The sequence below is a fragment of the Gastrolobium bilobum genome, unplaced genomic scaffold (assembly GCF_033153095.1).
Source record: "Gastrolobium bilobum isolate Gb01-03AN ecotype WA unplaced genomic scaffold, APGP_CSIRO_Gbil_v1 utg71309, whole genome shotgun sequence".
NCBI classification, from domain to species: domain Eukaryota; kingdom Viridiplantae; phylum Streptophyta; class Magnoliopsida; order Fabales; family Fabaceae; genus Gastrolobium; species Gastrolobium bilobum.
In genome coordinates this window covers 59,719-73,082 of record NW_026899205.1, presented here as the reverse complement: position 1 = coordinate 73,082, position 13,364 = coordinate 59,719, and the positions used below count along the sequence as shown (strand labels likewise).

At 37.2% G+C, this 13,364-nt stretch overlaps 2 protein-coding genes across 3 annotated transcripts; both read right to left on the bottom strand.

Annotated features, from left to right (window-relative positions):
* Positions 1–5,002: 5,002 nt before the first annotated feature.
* Positions 5,003–6,385, bottom strand: LOC133288276 (fatty alcohol:caffeoyl-CoA acyltransferase). Its single transcript, XM_061486000.1, has one exon. The coding sequence runs from the start codon at positions 6,383–6,385 to the stop codon at positions 5,003–5,005; it is 1,383 nt and encodes a 460-aa protein (XP_061341984.1).
* A 1,558-nt stretch (positions 6,386–7,943) lies between these two features.
* Positions 7,944–12,704, bottom strand: LOC133288274 (uncharacterized). 2 transcript variants are annotated; one of them, XM_061485997.1, is made up of 3 exons: positions 12,269–12,704; positions 9,049–9,304; positions 7,944–8,574 (listed from the first exon to the last, which is right to left on the bottom strand). In XM_061485997.1, the coding sequence occupies exons 1-3, from the start codon at positions 12,569–12,571 to the stop codon at positions 8,198–8,200; spliced, it is 936 nt and encodes a 311-aa protein (XP_061341981.1). In that variant the 5' UTR covers positions 12,572–12,704; the 3' UTR covers positions 7,944–8,197. The 2 variants fall into 2 exon arrangements, with proteins under 2 accessions (XP_061341981.1, XP_061341982.1); XM_061485998.1 differs by having other exon boundaries at positions 7,944–8,582; positions 9,051–9,304.
* Positions 12,705–13,364: the final 660 nt, after the last annotated feature.

Here is a 13,364-nt window from a genome sequence, read left to right as displayed (position 1 = left end):
AGCAAACACCAAACCCTGAGTGATAGTGAGACAAAAGATCAGCAACCTTCACTTACCTGGGAACGAAAATTCCTCCTAATTGTTAACTATGGAGAGTAACTCATTTTTTTGAAAAGTTCATGATTATTCACTAGCTCAAGTTTCTTTCTGTTGAGCTATTCTTTGAAATTGGGCAGCCCAATTCAATATTTCTGAGTTGTTTGAGGATAACCAACAGTTTAGTTTTGGGGTGTTTGATGGGACGTAAATTCGTTCCAATCTAGGCCCATTTTGATGGAAAAATACCACACGCTCCCTCATCTGATGAACAACTTTAGCATGAAAATCACTTGTTTTACACATTTATGATAAAAACACAGTGGGGGAACGTATGGTAACGTATTCCTTTAAAATACTTTAAAAAAAGGACGGACTGAGACGCATTTATTGAACCTGCTCCACTCATTTAATGCCTCTGTACACTTTGCAGGAAACGTGGATATAAAGTCTTCTAAAAGCAGAGGCGGTGCACCACTCAAGCACCAGGAAACGTGAAGAGCAGAGAATCAGGAGTTCTCAAAGAAGAAAGCAAGGCATGGGAGGACTGCAGAAAATAGCTAATCATCAATAAATCCTGTCCCATCCAGCAATTTGTACAGCTTCTACACTCTATTGCCACCGCCCTGTCCCTTCACGCAAGAACCCAGCTCCAAAGGATTTACAAGACTGCCACTCCTCTTCTACCTATAAAAAGGACGTCCCACACACAAAAATATCATCGAATCCTGGAGGAATTAAAGTCCTAAGGGAAGAGATCACCTAGTAGTATTAGTAGCTTAGTTTTATTTTATTTAAGTTGTAACTGTAATTAAGTGACAACCCCCCTTCTCTTCTCTGTATCAACCCCTAAGACTCCTCACGAGCATCAAACCATCCTTCTCCATTTTATGTTTCTGTGTAAACTGTCTTTTAATTTAATATAAGTGTTTTTCTCTTCATTCCATTCGTTATCTCTAAACTGAATCTCGGGTCTATGGGATTTCAGTTCGGAATAATTCTGTTTAAAATATCAGCCATGAGCTGAACTATCTGTGGGACGGATAAAACTGCAACATTCTTAAAGAATTATTTTCAAAACTCTTGACTGAAGATTTTTGTATTTCTTTGGCTAAGTAAGCTATATTCATTGTGTATCAATGGAAATTGAACACATAATAACAAAGGAACTTCCATAAGGAAGGGATTTCAGACAGCTTAGCCATTGGGGGCAGGTAGTGTCATGGCAAAAACACTATTGGTCACCTTAGGAATAAGGGGCTGCTTCTCCACTTTAAGGTTCTGTACTGAGTACCTATTGGAGTCAAGGGAGCCGTAGGAATATGGAAACTTGTGAGCCATCTAGTCCATGAGCTGAGGAATCAGAGTTGGCAGATAAGAAACTGGGACAAAGCCGAAAAGTGCTAGGTCTTGAGCAGAGAAAATAACTATTTAAGAGTGGAGCAGTGAAACCGTTCCTTCTTTTAAACTGTTTTAAAACCATCACCCTGTTGTCTCTTGATTATAGTTATTTTTGTTTAGTAGTTTTACTTTATTTAATCTTGTATCTATCAAACTCCAATGCTTATTATCTCACCTTCTTCTAAACAGGAAGGACCACATACATAACGCAGCGAGTAATTGTTTGCCATCAGATTGAACCTACTGTTCCTGAGGAACGTTGTCAAGATAGTAGGGAATATTTGACCAGACAGTTCATTTACTAACTTTTCTTCTCATTTTCATTCTTTACAAAACAGTGTAAGACAATATTCAGAGTTCTATCCTCGTGGGAACGATAATCTGGGCATTAATACACCCAATATTACTTGATGCGTGCACTTGCACACTTGGGTTGGAAGTGAGGGAACGAATCTGTGTTCTATAAGAACAGAGGAACGTCCCTTATCAGAACTTATATTTTTCCACCAGCAGCAAACCACCCAACAATAAACAAGATGGAATTTGTAGGATATGTCCCCTTGATATGTTTCGGTACTTGGATATTAAAAACATTGGCCAGTGCATGTAATCCATTAGAGAAACTATCGTAGTCAAGGGAATAAATAATTGATTGAGTTACAGAAAACTTGTCAATCAATTATAGACATTCTACAAAGGGTCGAAGCATATTCTTGTTATAAGTGTTGTTAATCTTGGAGTTCAAGTTCGGGCTTTTAGTGGAGTAATACCGAATTAGATAATCATTCGTTGATTATCAGGAGCCTTGATTAATAACAGATGATAGATCCTCAGGCTAGCTCAAGATAAGGGATGGGGAAATTTCACTTGATGACGACTAGTGCGATACATGGACTTGGGCTTTGGGCTCAAGTTCGTACTCAAGAGCAAGTGGGAGATTGTTGGGTTTTGCTCTTTCACTAAAGTCCAATAAGGCCTAGTGTGTAAGAAGAGCCCAAGAAACCTAAAATCCATTCTGCTTAGGGTTAGAGTTTCTTGGAACCCATAAATATTCTACACTTATAGTCATCAGCCTCTCAAGTCTACAAGGAGGTTGTTCGTGCTGAGGCGCTGAAGTGAGCAGTTCGTGAAGATGAATCATACAAAGGATGATTCTACACGAGATCTGCGCACCAAGAGAGGCTGAGGTAAGGTTATCACTCTGAAAGTGAGAGAGTACCCACACACTTCTCATTTTCCCTTGAGACATAGTCTGGAAGATCTGCCACAGTCCAGCTACAAGAAGGTTGTTTGTGCTGAGGTGCTGAGGTGCTGAGGTGAGTAGTTCGTGAAGAGGAATCATACAAAGGAAGATTCTACACAAGATCTGTGCACCAAGAGGTAATTGTGAAACAATGATGATTCGGTAAGTATACCAATGTACTAGGTCCTAAATCGCTTCCGTATAAGTCTAATAGTTCCTAAGCTTCTTTTGAAGGTCTCGAATGCCCAACAGGGTGGAGATTATGCGGTTCTTGTTGCATATGAATTTTGGAACCCTTAATAAATTTGGACACACCTCAAGAGGATGGATTAGATACAAATTACGTAAAATACCATACTCTTCTGCTGGAAAATATTTTGGAGAAAAATTAAAGGATTGCATAAGTGGTGGGTACATAGTCAACCTAAAACCTTGATTGGAGAGAGGTTGTCCCACAACCAAGATGACTACCTGGAGTACAAGTTGTGCTTATATATGTAGGGGCACTTTTGATATTTTATATAATAAGCATAATTTTGGTATTCAAGGAGTCAAGTGATTTACACAGTAACCCCAATGGATCGAAGTGCTAAAACTTGAAACCACATGCGATTAAGTTATACTAGCAAATTTTTTTGTAAACAAGTTATGCTAATAATCATAGTATCCTTATTTTTTTTATCGAAAAAGGAAATAAGTGCTGAAATATATATATATATATATATATATATGCTAAAATATATATGTGTGTGTGTGGGGAATGATCCATTTACAAAAAAAATTTAAATTTTTTTACAAATTACACTATGTTCTACAAATTTTTGCAAATTACACTATGTACCCGGGAGAACATAGTGTAACCTAGTGTTCTTCCGAAAATACATAGTGTAGTTTGTAAGAGTTTGTAAATATAACCCTCCTATATATATATATATATATATATATATGGGTTAAGATCATTTTACACCAGTGTACGTTACACTCTTAATCTTGTCCGTTGATCAACTTATATCTAAGGGTTCAAATTTTTTAGTAATGTGAACCATTGGATACAAGTGAATCAATGATCAAGATTGAGTGCAAGACTTATAACTCTTGTAATTGTTGATTTCCGTCAATTAACGATTATAAATATAACTCTCCCCTATATATATATATATATATATATATATATATATATATATATATATATATATATATGTGGGGTATGATATTCTTACACCGGTGTAAGAGTTAGAAGTCTTACACTCAATCTTGACCATTGATCCACTTGTATCCAATGTCTCACGTTACTAAAAAATTAGAGCCCTTAGATATAAATGAGCTCAACGGACAAAAATGAGAGTGTAACTTACACTGGTGTAAAATGATCCTGACCCATAATATATATATATATTATGGGATCCTTGACATTGATGTCAAACTTCTAAGTTTGACACCAAATCCTAATTGATGATTTCTGCCAATTAACGGTTATAATTTATTGGGAATTACGAATTAAATTAATAAGTTTGACACAATATTACAAAAAAAAAAAATATTGACACAGTAAATTATAACCGTCAGATTGACAGAAATAAATGGTTAGGATTTGTGTTAAAGGATACTACTGCCTATATATATATAAGGGTAAGATCCTTTGACACTGGTGTCAGATTTAAAATGTGACACCTCATTTGAGAGCCGTTAGATCAAAAAAGATTAATGGTGTCATATGTTTACAAATCAGAGTCGTCGATCTTTTTTGATTTAACGACTCTCATATGAAGTGTCAAACTTTAAATTTGACACTGGTATCAAAGGATCTTGTCGATCTCATACATACATATATATATATATATATATATATATATATATATATATATATATATATATATATATAATATAAAAAATTTGAATCTTTTTTTTTTTTGAATTACAAGGGAATCGAACTGCAACCCACACACCCACTAAACACTACACCCGTAGGCTAGCCCTAGTGGTGGTTATTATTTGAATCCTTTGATTGGTGATATCTTTGACTATTCATTTCATTTGGGTGTTATTTATTTATTTATTTTAGATTAGTTATATATATTCTTATTTGCTAGCATACGGTTTGTTGAAATTAAAACATGCTTAAAACTTTTTTGTTGGAATTAAAACATGCTTAAACATTTTTAAAAAAAAATTAAGCAACCACTTTCACATCCGGCAACAGTAACTCCTTCAGGATCAATTGAATCATCAAAATGCATCAATGTTGATGCTTAATTTATTGATAGCTTAATGACCTAAATCCAGTAGGAGCATAAGGTCTCACAAGTTGAATTAGCACAAAGTTTATGTCAACACTGAATCGAGCAACAAGGCTTGTGTAAACTTCTGAGCAGCAGACTCAGGCAAGCATATGCACACTATCATAGAACCACTAGAATCAGCATCCCCTTCAGGTAGAAACACACAAACTTGAGGAGTGGGCGTTAAATCTATAGGACCAGCATAGAGTGGCCTACCCCACCCAAAATCTGCACACTTGTATATTGAGAACCTAGTCCATTGAGTTATTGTTAGTTTACCCCCAAACTCAAGTTGCCTTGGCCTATCCACATCAACATAATCCACTGTGGACCTCAAATACTCCTCTGAGACACTTTGTCTAGCTTCACGAACTAAAAGGGTAGTCTCTGGGAGCTTTCCATGCACAAGCTCAGACACAGTACTTGTTGTGCATGCAACACACACCACATTGCCGTAAAACCCTTCTCTCAGTGGTGGGTTTCTAAGTTTCTGGCGAGCATTAACTGAGAATGTTAACCTAAGCTGGTAATCAAGTGGTTTCACATCAAGAGCTTTCACCCATGATCTCCAAATATGAGCTGCCATAGCATCAAAAGTGGTGCAACCTGCAGCATCAAATGGTTGAGCAAGAGCTTTCAAGCAGTTTTGAAACTCACGCTTGATCCGATAACACTTTTGAACAGGCTTGGTTTGCCATAGTGTCATTGTGAGGTTGGAGCCCTCATCAATTCTCATGAACTCCATGTGTGGGAATTTTACCACAGGTGGGTCACGAGGCTTGAAAATTTCCCTTTCCCAACATGGCTCAGGGTCTGTAACTAGCATCCCTGTTTTTGCTGTGGCAGCCCATGTACCTAGGAACTGCATAGCTCCAAGGCCATCACATATGCAATGGCAGAGCCTTAAACCAAGGCTAAAACCACCACAGCGGAAAAGGGTAACCTGAGCAATTACCAGTGGCATTTCAAGGACTCTGTATGGTTCTTCATTGGGGAACTTGAAGATCAAAGGTTCCCAAGCTGGGTTTGGAGCTGTGAGGTCTCCTAGTTCAGCTAAGGCAATATCAGATCTTGCCTCAACCATGAATGCTCCTTGTTCTGGTCCAAAAAACACTTCTAGCTTACCATTCTTGGTCTCTTTGAGCCTGCCCGAGAGAGGGTAATATGGCACTAAAACATCAGCGAGAGCATTGCGAAGTGTTTTTGTCACAGGTTTTTGGGAAGAACTCAAGTTGTCTGATTGATAAAAGTACACTGTAGGTGTAAATACACGAGCTCCAATCATGTCATCGAGGTTGGAAAGATACAAACTGTCACCTGGTTTAACGGGAATAGGCCTTGATGGCGTAACCATAAACGTTTTATCAATGGTCACAGAAATGCTCAAGTGGCGGAGATGGAGCTCTTGAAACCATGGAGGAGCCATGAGAAAATGCTGAGGAAGGTCATGTAAAATGGCTGCATTTGTAGAGACTGAATTTACTCAAACATGCAAAGATGGGGTAGCTTCAGTGGAAAAGGAAAAGAAAGAAGATGCAAAGAGACTTGGGCTAAATAAGACAAGGTTCATGAACATTTACAGGTGTGATGCTGGTGACAAATAAGTGAAATGTTATTCCCCTCACTGATTTACCATCTTTGTATGACTTTTACATAATCCTTTATTATAAGATAAAGTGATGAGTGCATGAACTTGGTAGGTTAACTTCAGAGATTAAATATGAACATTTCCTAACACTGATATAATTAAGGCATTGGCGATGGACATGCAGATTTAATTGATCCAGCAAATGTTATCTTGTGAAAGAGAGAAGCCCTGTAGTCACAACTGATAAATCCTATCCTGCCACGGCACTAACGAAAAATGAATAAGTCTCTTCAACATGAACCAATGGGTAAGTACATAGGATTAGGGGGTTATAGTTTTCTGCACGTGACATATCCATGTTAATATATTTTCAAACTTAACGAACAACACACACAAACAAACCCTGAAGGCAAAATCTAAAAATTAGATTATATCAATAAGGGAGGCCATAAAAAAAATAAAAAAAAAATAAAAAAACTTTTAGGACCTTATCCAAGGGCCGAGGGATGGAGAGGTTAGTGTTGACAGTCTTGGCACAAAAGTCAGTGTTATCGGCTTATCGCCAAGCCACATGACCCTTCAATTCATGCAATCAAACTAACCAACCTTTTGCTAATGTAAGAGGAGGCTGTCTACTATACACCTACACAATAGGTCTAACCCATCCTTAGACTCTACAGGAAGAGCTTTATAAACCACCCCCCTTCCCCTTTTTTTTTAAATTGTAATAATGAAGTTTGAATCTAAGACCTTATGAAAACTACTCAAATTCCTCATCGCGAGATCAATTCTAGTGACTTTCCTTGCCCCTTTTATGTAAGTGCCAAGTTAAAACTTTAGTTAGCAACAGAAAAAGAAATTACCCAAAATGGATTTAGTCAAAGAAATATAATGTCAATTAGTGATATACGAAAAATGACAATATACTCAACGACATTTAGGGTGAACATAATACATCCATCACTTCCAAAACCATGCAGCCTCACATTCCATGCTTTGAACACACTCCACAAATCCTACTACAGCAGCATAAACGCGAGTTTAAACTCCTACGCTTTGAAATCTGCATTCCCAAACAATTTCCTTCCTAGTATAATAATTGGAACTTCACTTCTGCGGTTTTGCTAATTTGTCAACCATCACCGTAGTCTCCCCGTTATATATATATATATATATATATATATATATATATATATATATCTTATAAAAAATTTCTTTCCTTCATTCATCAGTTGTAATCCATCATAATTCCAAGGCCACACAGACACAGATAAGGACTACCTCCCAAAATTAGCGGGAATTGTTTCCCATGTCTAACCATCACAATCGTGACATGTACAAACTTTTGAAAAAGAAATAGACTGGCAGGCTTCATTACTTCAGAATTAGAGCCAGATTTCATTAATCAACAAAGAAGAGATTTGGCATACAAAAGTGAGCAAAGGGGAAAAAGATGAACAACATATACTCCTATTCCCTCAAGTAAAATTAGAAAATAAAAATCTTGCTCAAAGTCAAATCTAAAGCAGCTATCAACGTTTATTTTGCATTTGCAAATGAACAAGAAGAGCATAAGCTCATATAAGGTAATAAATTGAAAAAGACACCAAAAAGTTTACAACAAAAGATACAAATATTTTGTCAGCCTGTTTACCGCACTGGCTGCTGATTGTAGTGCCCCTTCTCTTTTTTCTTAGCTGCAGCAAGCTTTGCACTCCTTGCAGCAGCCTCACTAGCCGCAGCACGTGCAGCAGCATCCATCTCTTTACTTGACTTTTTCTTCTTCATAGAAGCAACTTTCTTAAGCCGCTCTTTAACATCAGTGGTAGATGCCTCCTCTGCCATCTCTATGCCAGTAGTTTCTGAAGTTATATTTCCAACATCTATGCCATCAGGCTGGTCTTGTGATTCTTTCTGCTCCTTCGAAGATTTATCTTTCTTCTTCTTCTTTCTCGCACTTTTGCTATCCCCAGAAACATTCTCCTTCTTTACCGCACCAATGTGATCCTCTTCTTTCTTTTCTGGACCTGCATTTCCAAAGGCCAGATAAAAATAAAATCCAAGTAGAAAGTTCCTGAACAAGTAATGAGTCATTTTAGCGGGAGTATGTATGGGGTAAATGTGCACACGTGTTAGCTCAAGCTTTTCTGGCTAGATCCCATAGTTTAATCCAAATAGTTGGTGAGAGCAACTATTACACGAAATCATTGAGTAATAAGAACATAAACAGTTCATGAAATATTTAAAAGGATCATAAACAGTAGATGGAATGAAAATAAGATAAATAGAGCTCCTATATATTGTACGAAATTTAAAAGACAAATGCAAACATAAATACAATTTTACATCTATGAAGGAATATATCTACAATAATTCTTAACCACTTACACTTGAATTGGGGAAGCTTTTACATGGAACCAATAATCAAATTTCACTTAACTCTTTCATTTGGCAGAACTAAATATTAAAAATTGTTACACATGACTAAAGCATTATATTACCATGGGAATCTTCGTGGCCACTGGATTCTCTTTGAGGATATCCTAGCTCAGCCAAAACAGCTTCAAGCTCTTCAAGCCCTTTTTTCTTCAATTCTTTCTTAGAAAGCTGTCTTTCGGTTTCCTTGGTAGCCATCGAGGGTTCAGGAGGCTTCTCAAGAACTGGTTTAGCATCTAATGGCACCTCGAAGTCATTTTCAAGTTGGTCCTCAGCATCATCATCCACATCGTCAAGATCTTCTTCCTCACTCTCACTTTCCTGTTATTCAACAAATCTACCTGTTAGTCAGTGCATAACTTGTTGAAGATTTAATAGAATGATAATCACCATAAGCGTAGTCACATACATACTGATGGAGGTTGGAAAGAGAAACGCAGTTAACACAGATCAATTAACTGGCAATAAAAGAAGAGAACAGTGAATAGACTTTTGATCTATATGAGCATGGAACAGTAAACTCGTCATTAAATTGCCAGATGATATTACTCAGTGATAGAAGTCACTTATCAGTTATCACTATTTCTGATTACAATTAATAGCCCAGAAACAGGACTTTTGCGGCTTACAGCACACATTCAAGAATAATGACCAATTCGGCTTGAGCGATAACTTTGTAAATTCACTTTTTCCTGTCAGGCACAGGAATTTTGTTACTTATTTGACATTATTACTCTTTTAAATGCTACGTCTATTCTATTCTCTTTATAAAAAGGGAAAAGGAGGCAAAAAAGAGCATCTATGTAGAAATCAAGTACACAATCAGCAATGAATTTGCATTTTTCTAAAACAGTTTATGTTTTCCACTTTTTCCACTTATATAGGGAATTTCTATGGCATTATCTTCTTTTATAACCTATCTCGCAACATATTAACCACATCAATGCTATTGCTATTCATTACGAGTGAGTTATCAGTAGGACCCAATCCCATTGCAAATATGCTAATATCCCAGTTTTTCTGGGAATATATAATGGCTATTCCAGGTCTAAAATAATTCCAAGGTTGTTGCTAATGCTTGTTGAGATGCTTACTTAGCAACTATTGTAGCCAACATCAGATTGATTGTAACCACTAACCTGTGAACTATGTTAGCAACTCTAGACCATAGTTATTAGTCTCGGACGGCTTTGCAGCGGCCGACCCCAAAATTTCTACAGCAGGATAGCTGCTACAGTGATGCCATGACTAAACTGAACAGAGAAACAAATTGCAAACTGAAGTACTGAGTAGAGGCAGCAGAACGCACAAGAATAGAACAAGACAAGTAAAACTGAACAAAGCAGGACGAAAACTGAACAGAGTTGGAAGAGACTTGCAAAACCAGGAAAGAGCAGTGGCCAAAAAACAGCCAGAGAGCAGTGGGGTTGACTGAAGATGGACATATCATACATTAGGTTAAGGGGGTGGAAAATTTGATTTTGCCTCTGAAAATGCAGCGGGAACAATGCACAAACAGGGGCAAAGAGGTGTTTTTACAAGTGAATTTAATGACGAGTTTACGTCCGCAATGAACAATGCACAAACAGGGGCAAACAGCCTTTGGCGCTATGGCTAGCTATTCCTGTGATTTTGGCCGCTCCACAAAAACATAGCATAGCAATTTGAGAATAGTGGGACGGTGGCACTATGCCATGCTATGCCACTATAATGTATTGCGCTCTATTGATAACTATGCTCATGACATTTACCAGAATACCTAAGAATGCAGCTTCAGTTTGTGTCATTAAGGCAGCAAAAGAAGAATATCCAACTTGTCCAGCTATGCTATTTCTGGTAATTCTATAACCATAGAGTCATTCAAGACCAATCTGTAAAGATTACAGGCTACATGACGTCTTTTGTGTTAGTTAGACATGTAGAATCACAGTAATGACATGTTAGCTGTTTAAATACACAACATCAAACACATGGAAGATTGAAAGTACATATATCTCACGTACCATTAGTATTATATAGAAGGGTCATATCAGCAAACTGATGGAACCCAGAAAAATATGGCATTGATTTCATTAACAATGGAGGCATAGCCTCCTTTTACATACACTAATACAAAGATAAAATGCAGAAAATAAACCCCAAGTGACCTCAACTCTCAGAGATCCCCAATTTTCCCCACTAACCAATTCTGAATTCATGCCTACCCAAACTACACACACTACCTACCTTTTATCCTATACTTTCCATAACAAACTAACTAACTATGGACTCCTTTGCATTGCTGAACTTGGGCCCACTAGTCATAGCCCAACACAAACCAACATACATAAGACCAATACATACATGCAAACCAGACACAGTATTGTTAGATGGTTAGCATTAAATTGTACATATGACAACTTGGAAAGGATAAGGCTCTTAATAAAATAAAGAACAGTCAAATCAGAAAAATGACAAAGCTAATGCTGTTAAAAGAATGCGAACTACATAATACATCAGAAGACCTTTAAGATTAAATTTTATACATGACAACTTGGAAAGGATTGATAAATATTGCCATCGAGCTAGAAAACAGGAACAACAACAGAATACTCATCATCAACACACTTGACAACTAACATAACAACTGAAGCTGGCAATAGGTAATCATATCTACATTCAAGTCAACTTTTGTTACTCTAGAGCTATATTTGGATTTATAATGATGGGTATAATAGATGGAATGGAATAAAATTACCATACCATTCGTATATTTTATAATGGAGCAAAGGGTGGTTTCATTCTATCATTTGGGAGGTGGACATAATGATAAGAGTTTTAACTTTATTACAGTGGTTCAATCCAATTGTCACTCCCCGCCAAAATCGGAGGAGGGGAAGTAAAATAGAGGTATTAGATGGAATGGAATGGAATAGATACCATCAAGTTCCATTCAACTCCACCTTTTTTTAAACGACCCAAACGATAACAAGCAATGTCATTTCATTCCATTCCCTCCCCTCCGTCCTTACCATCAATCCAAACATAGCCTACGTTACTCTTAATAAGAGTAATTATTTCATTTATCGATGCTTAAAAATATATCATTTCTTTTCCAGCAGATTAGAGGAAGTTTCAACACAATTTATGTCTTTCAGAATAAGCCGACATATATAAACGAGAATTAATCAACAGCATTAATCAGGTTCCAACAGCAGCAATCGAAGGCCACAATCAGCACTAAACAAGAGCATGCATTTTCATCAAAACATATGTATATATAAACTGATTGTTCAGAGTAGTGACCTCTACAGCAGCATCACTTTCATTCGCTTTCTCCGTATTCGACCAAGCTGAATCAGGAGGAGCCGTGGTGGCATAATAGTCGTCATCGTCTTCGTCGTCAACATCGGCCCACGACTTCGTCGTGAGCGGCGCCGGAGCCCAGAAAACCTCCTTCTTCTCCGGCTCTTCGTCTGCGGCGGCGGAGCCTCTGGTCTTGGAAGATCCCTCCTTCTTCTTCTTCTTATTCAAGCTCCCGAGAGCTGCGAAAATGTTTGTGCTGTTCATCGACGTTGCCTCCTCCCTCCTGCTCCCTCCTCCCACCATATCCCAACCTTGGGATTTTCGTTACCAATCGTTGAGTTCAAGTTCAGGAGCAAAGTAAAAAACGAGAAGATTGAGAAGCGAATTTTAGGGTTTTAAGTGGAGGCTAAGAAGACGATGGTGTGAACTTAGCTGAATCAATAACTCTCAATGCAACATTACATCTATGGGGGTTTTATATTAATACCGCGTGGGGTGGTGAAAACAAAACTGAAAGAGTGACCCAGGAGTGAAAATAAACAATAGAGTAAATACCATTTTTGATCCCTAACAAAAAAAATACGGTCTCCACTTTAGTCCTTTGCAGAAATAAATTAGTCAGTTAGTCCCTAACAAATTCAAAGTGGACCCATTTAGTTGAAATCGCGGTCCCTCACAAATTCAAAAAAGACCTATATTAGTCCCTCAAAAGGACTAAATGGGCCCACTTTGAATTTGTTAAGGACTAACTGACTAATTTATTTTTGTAAAGGACTAAAGTGGGGACCGTATTTTTTATTAGGGACCAAAAAAGGTTTTTACTCTAAACAATAAACAATACTTGCAGATGCAAAAAGCGTAATATTTTTTTTTTTTTTAGTAAAATTTCTTTTGGGTCCCTAACCAAAAAATACAATCCTCACTTTTGTTCCTTACAAAAAAAAAAAATTCAACTTTTGGTTCCTCTACAATTTCAGTTCTTTGAAAACATGATCCCTCAGAAATTTAATGAAAATCCAATTTAGTCCCAAAAGAGAGACAAATATTTTTTTTAGAGAAAAAGGAAAATAATAAAACAAAACATGCGCCAGGAAGA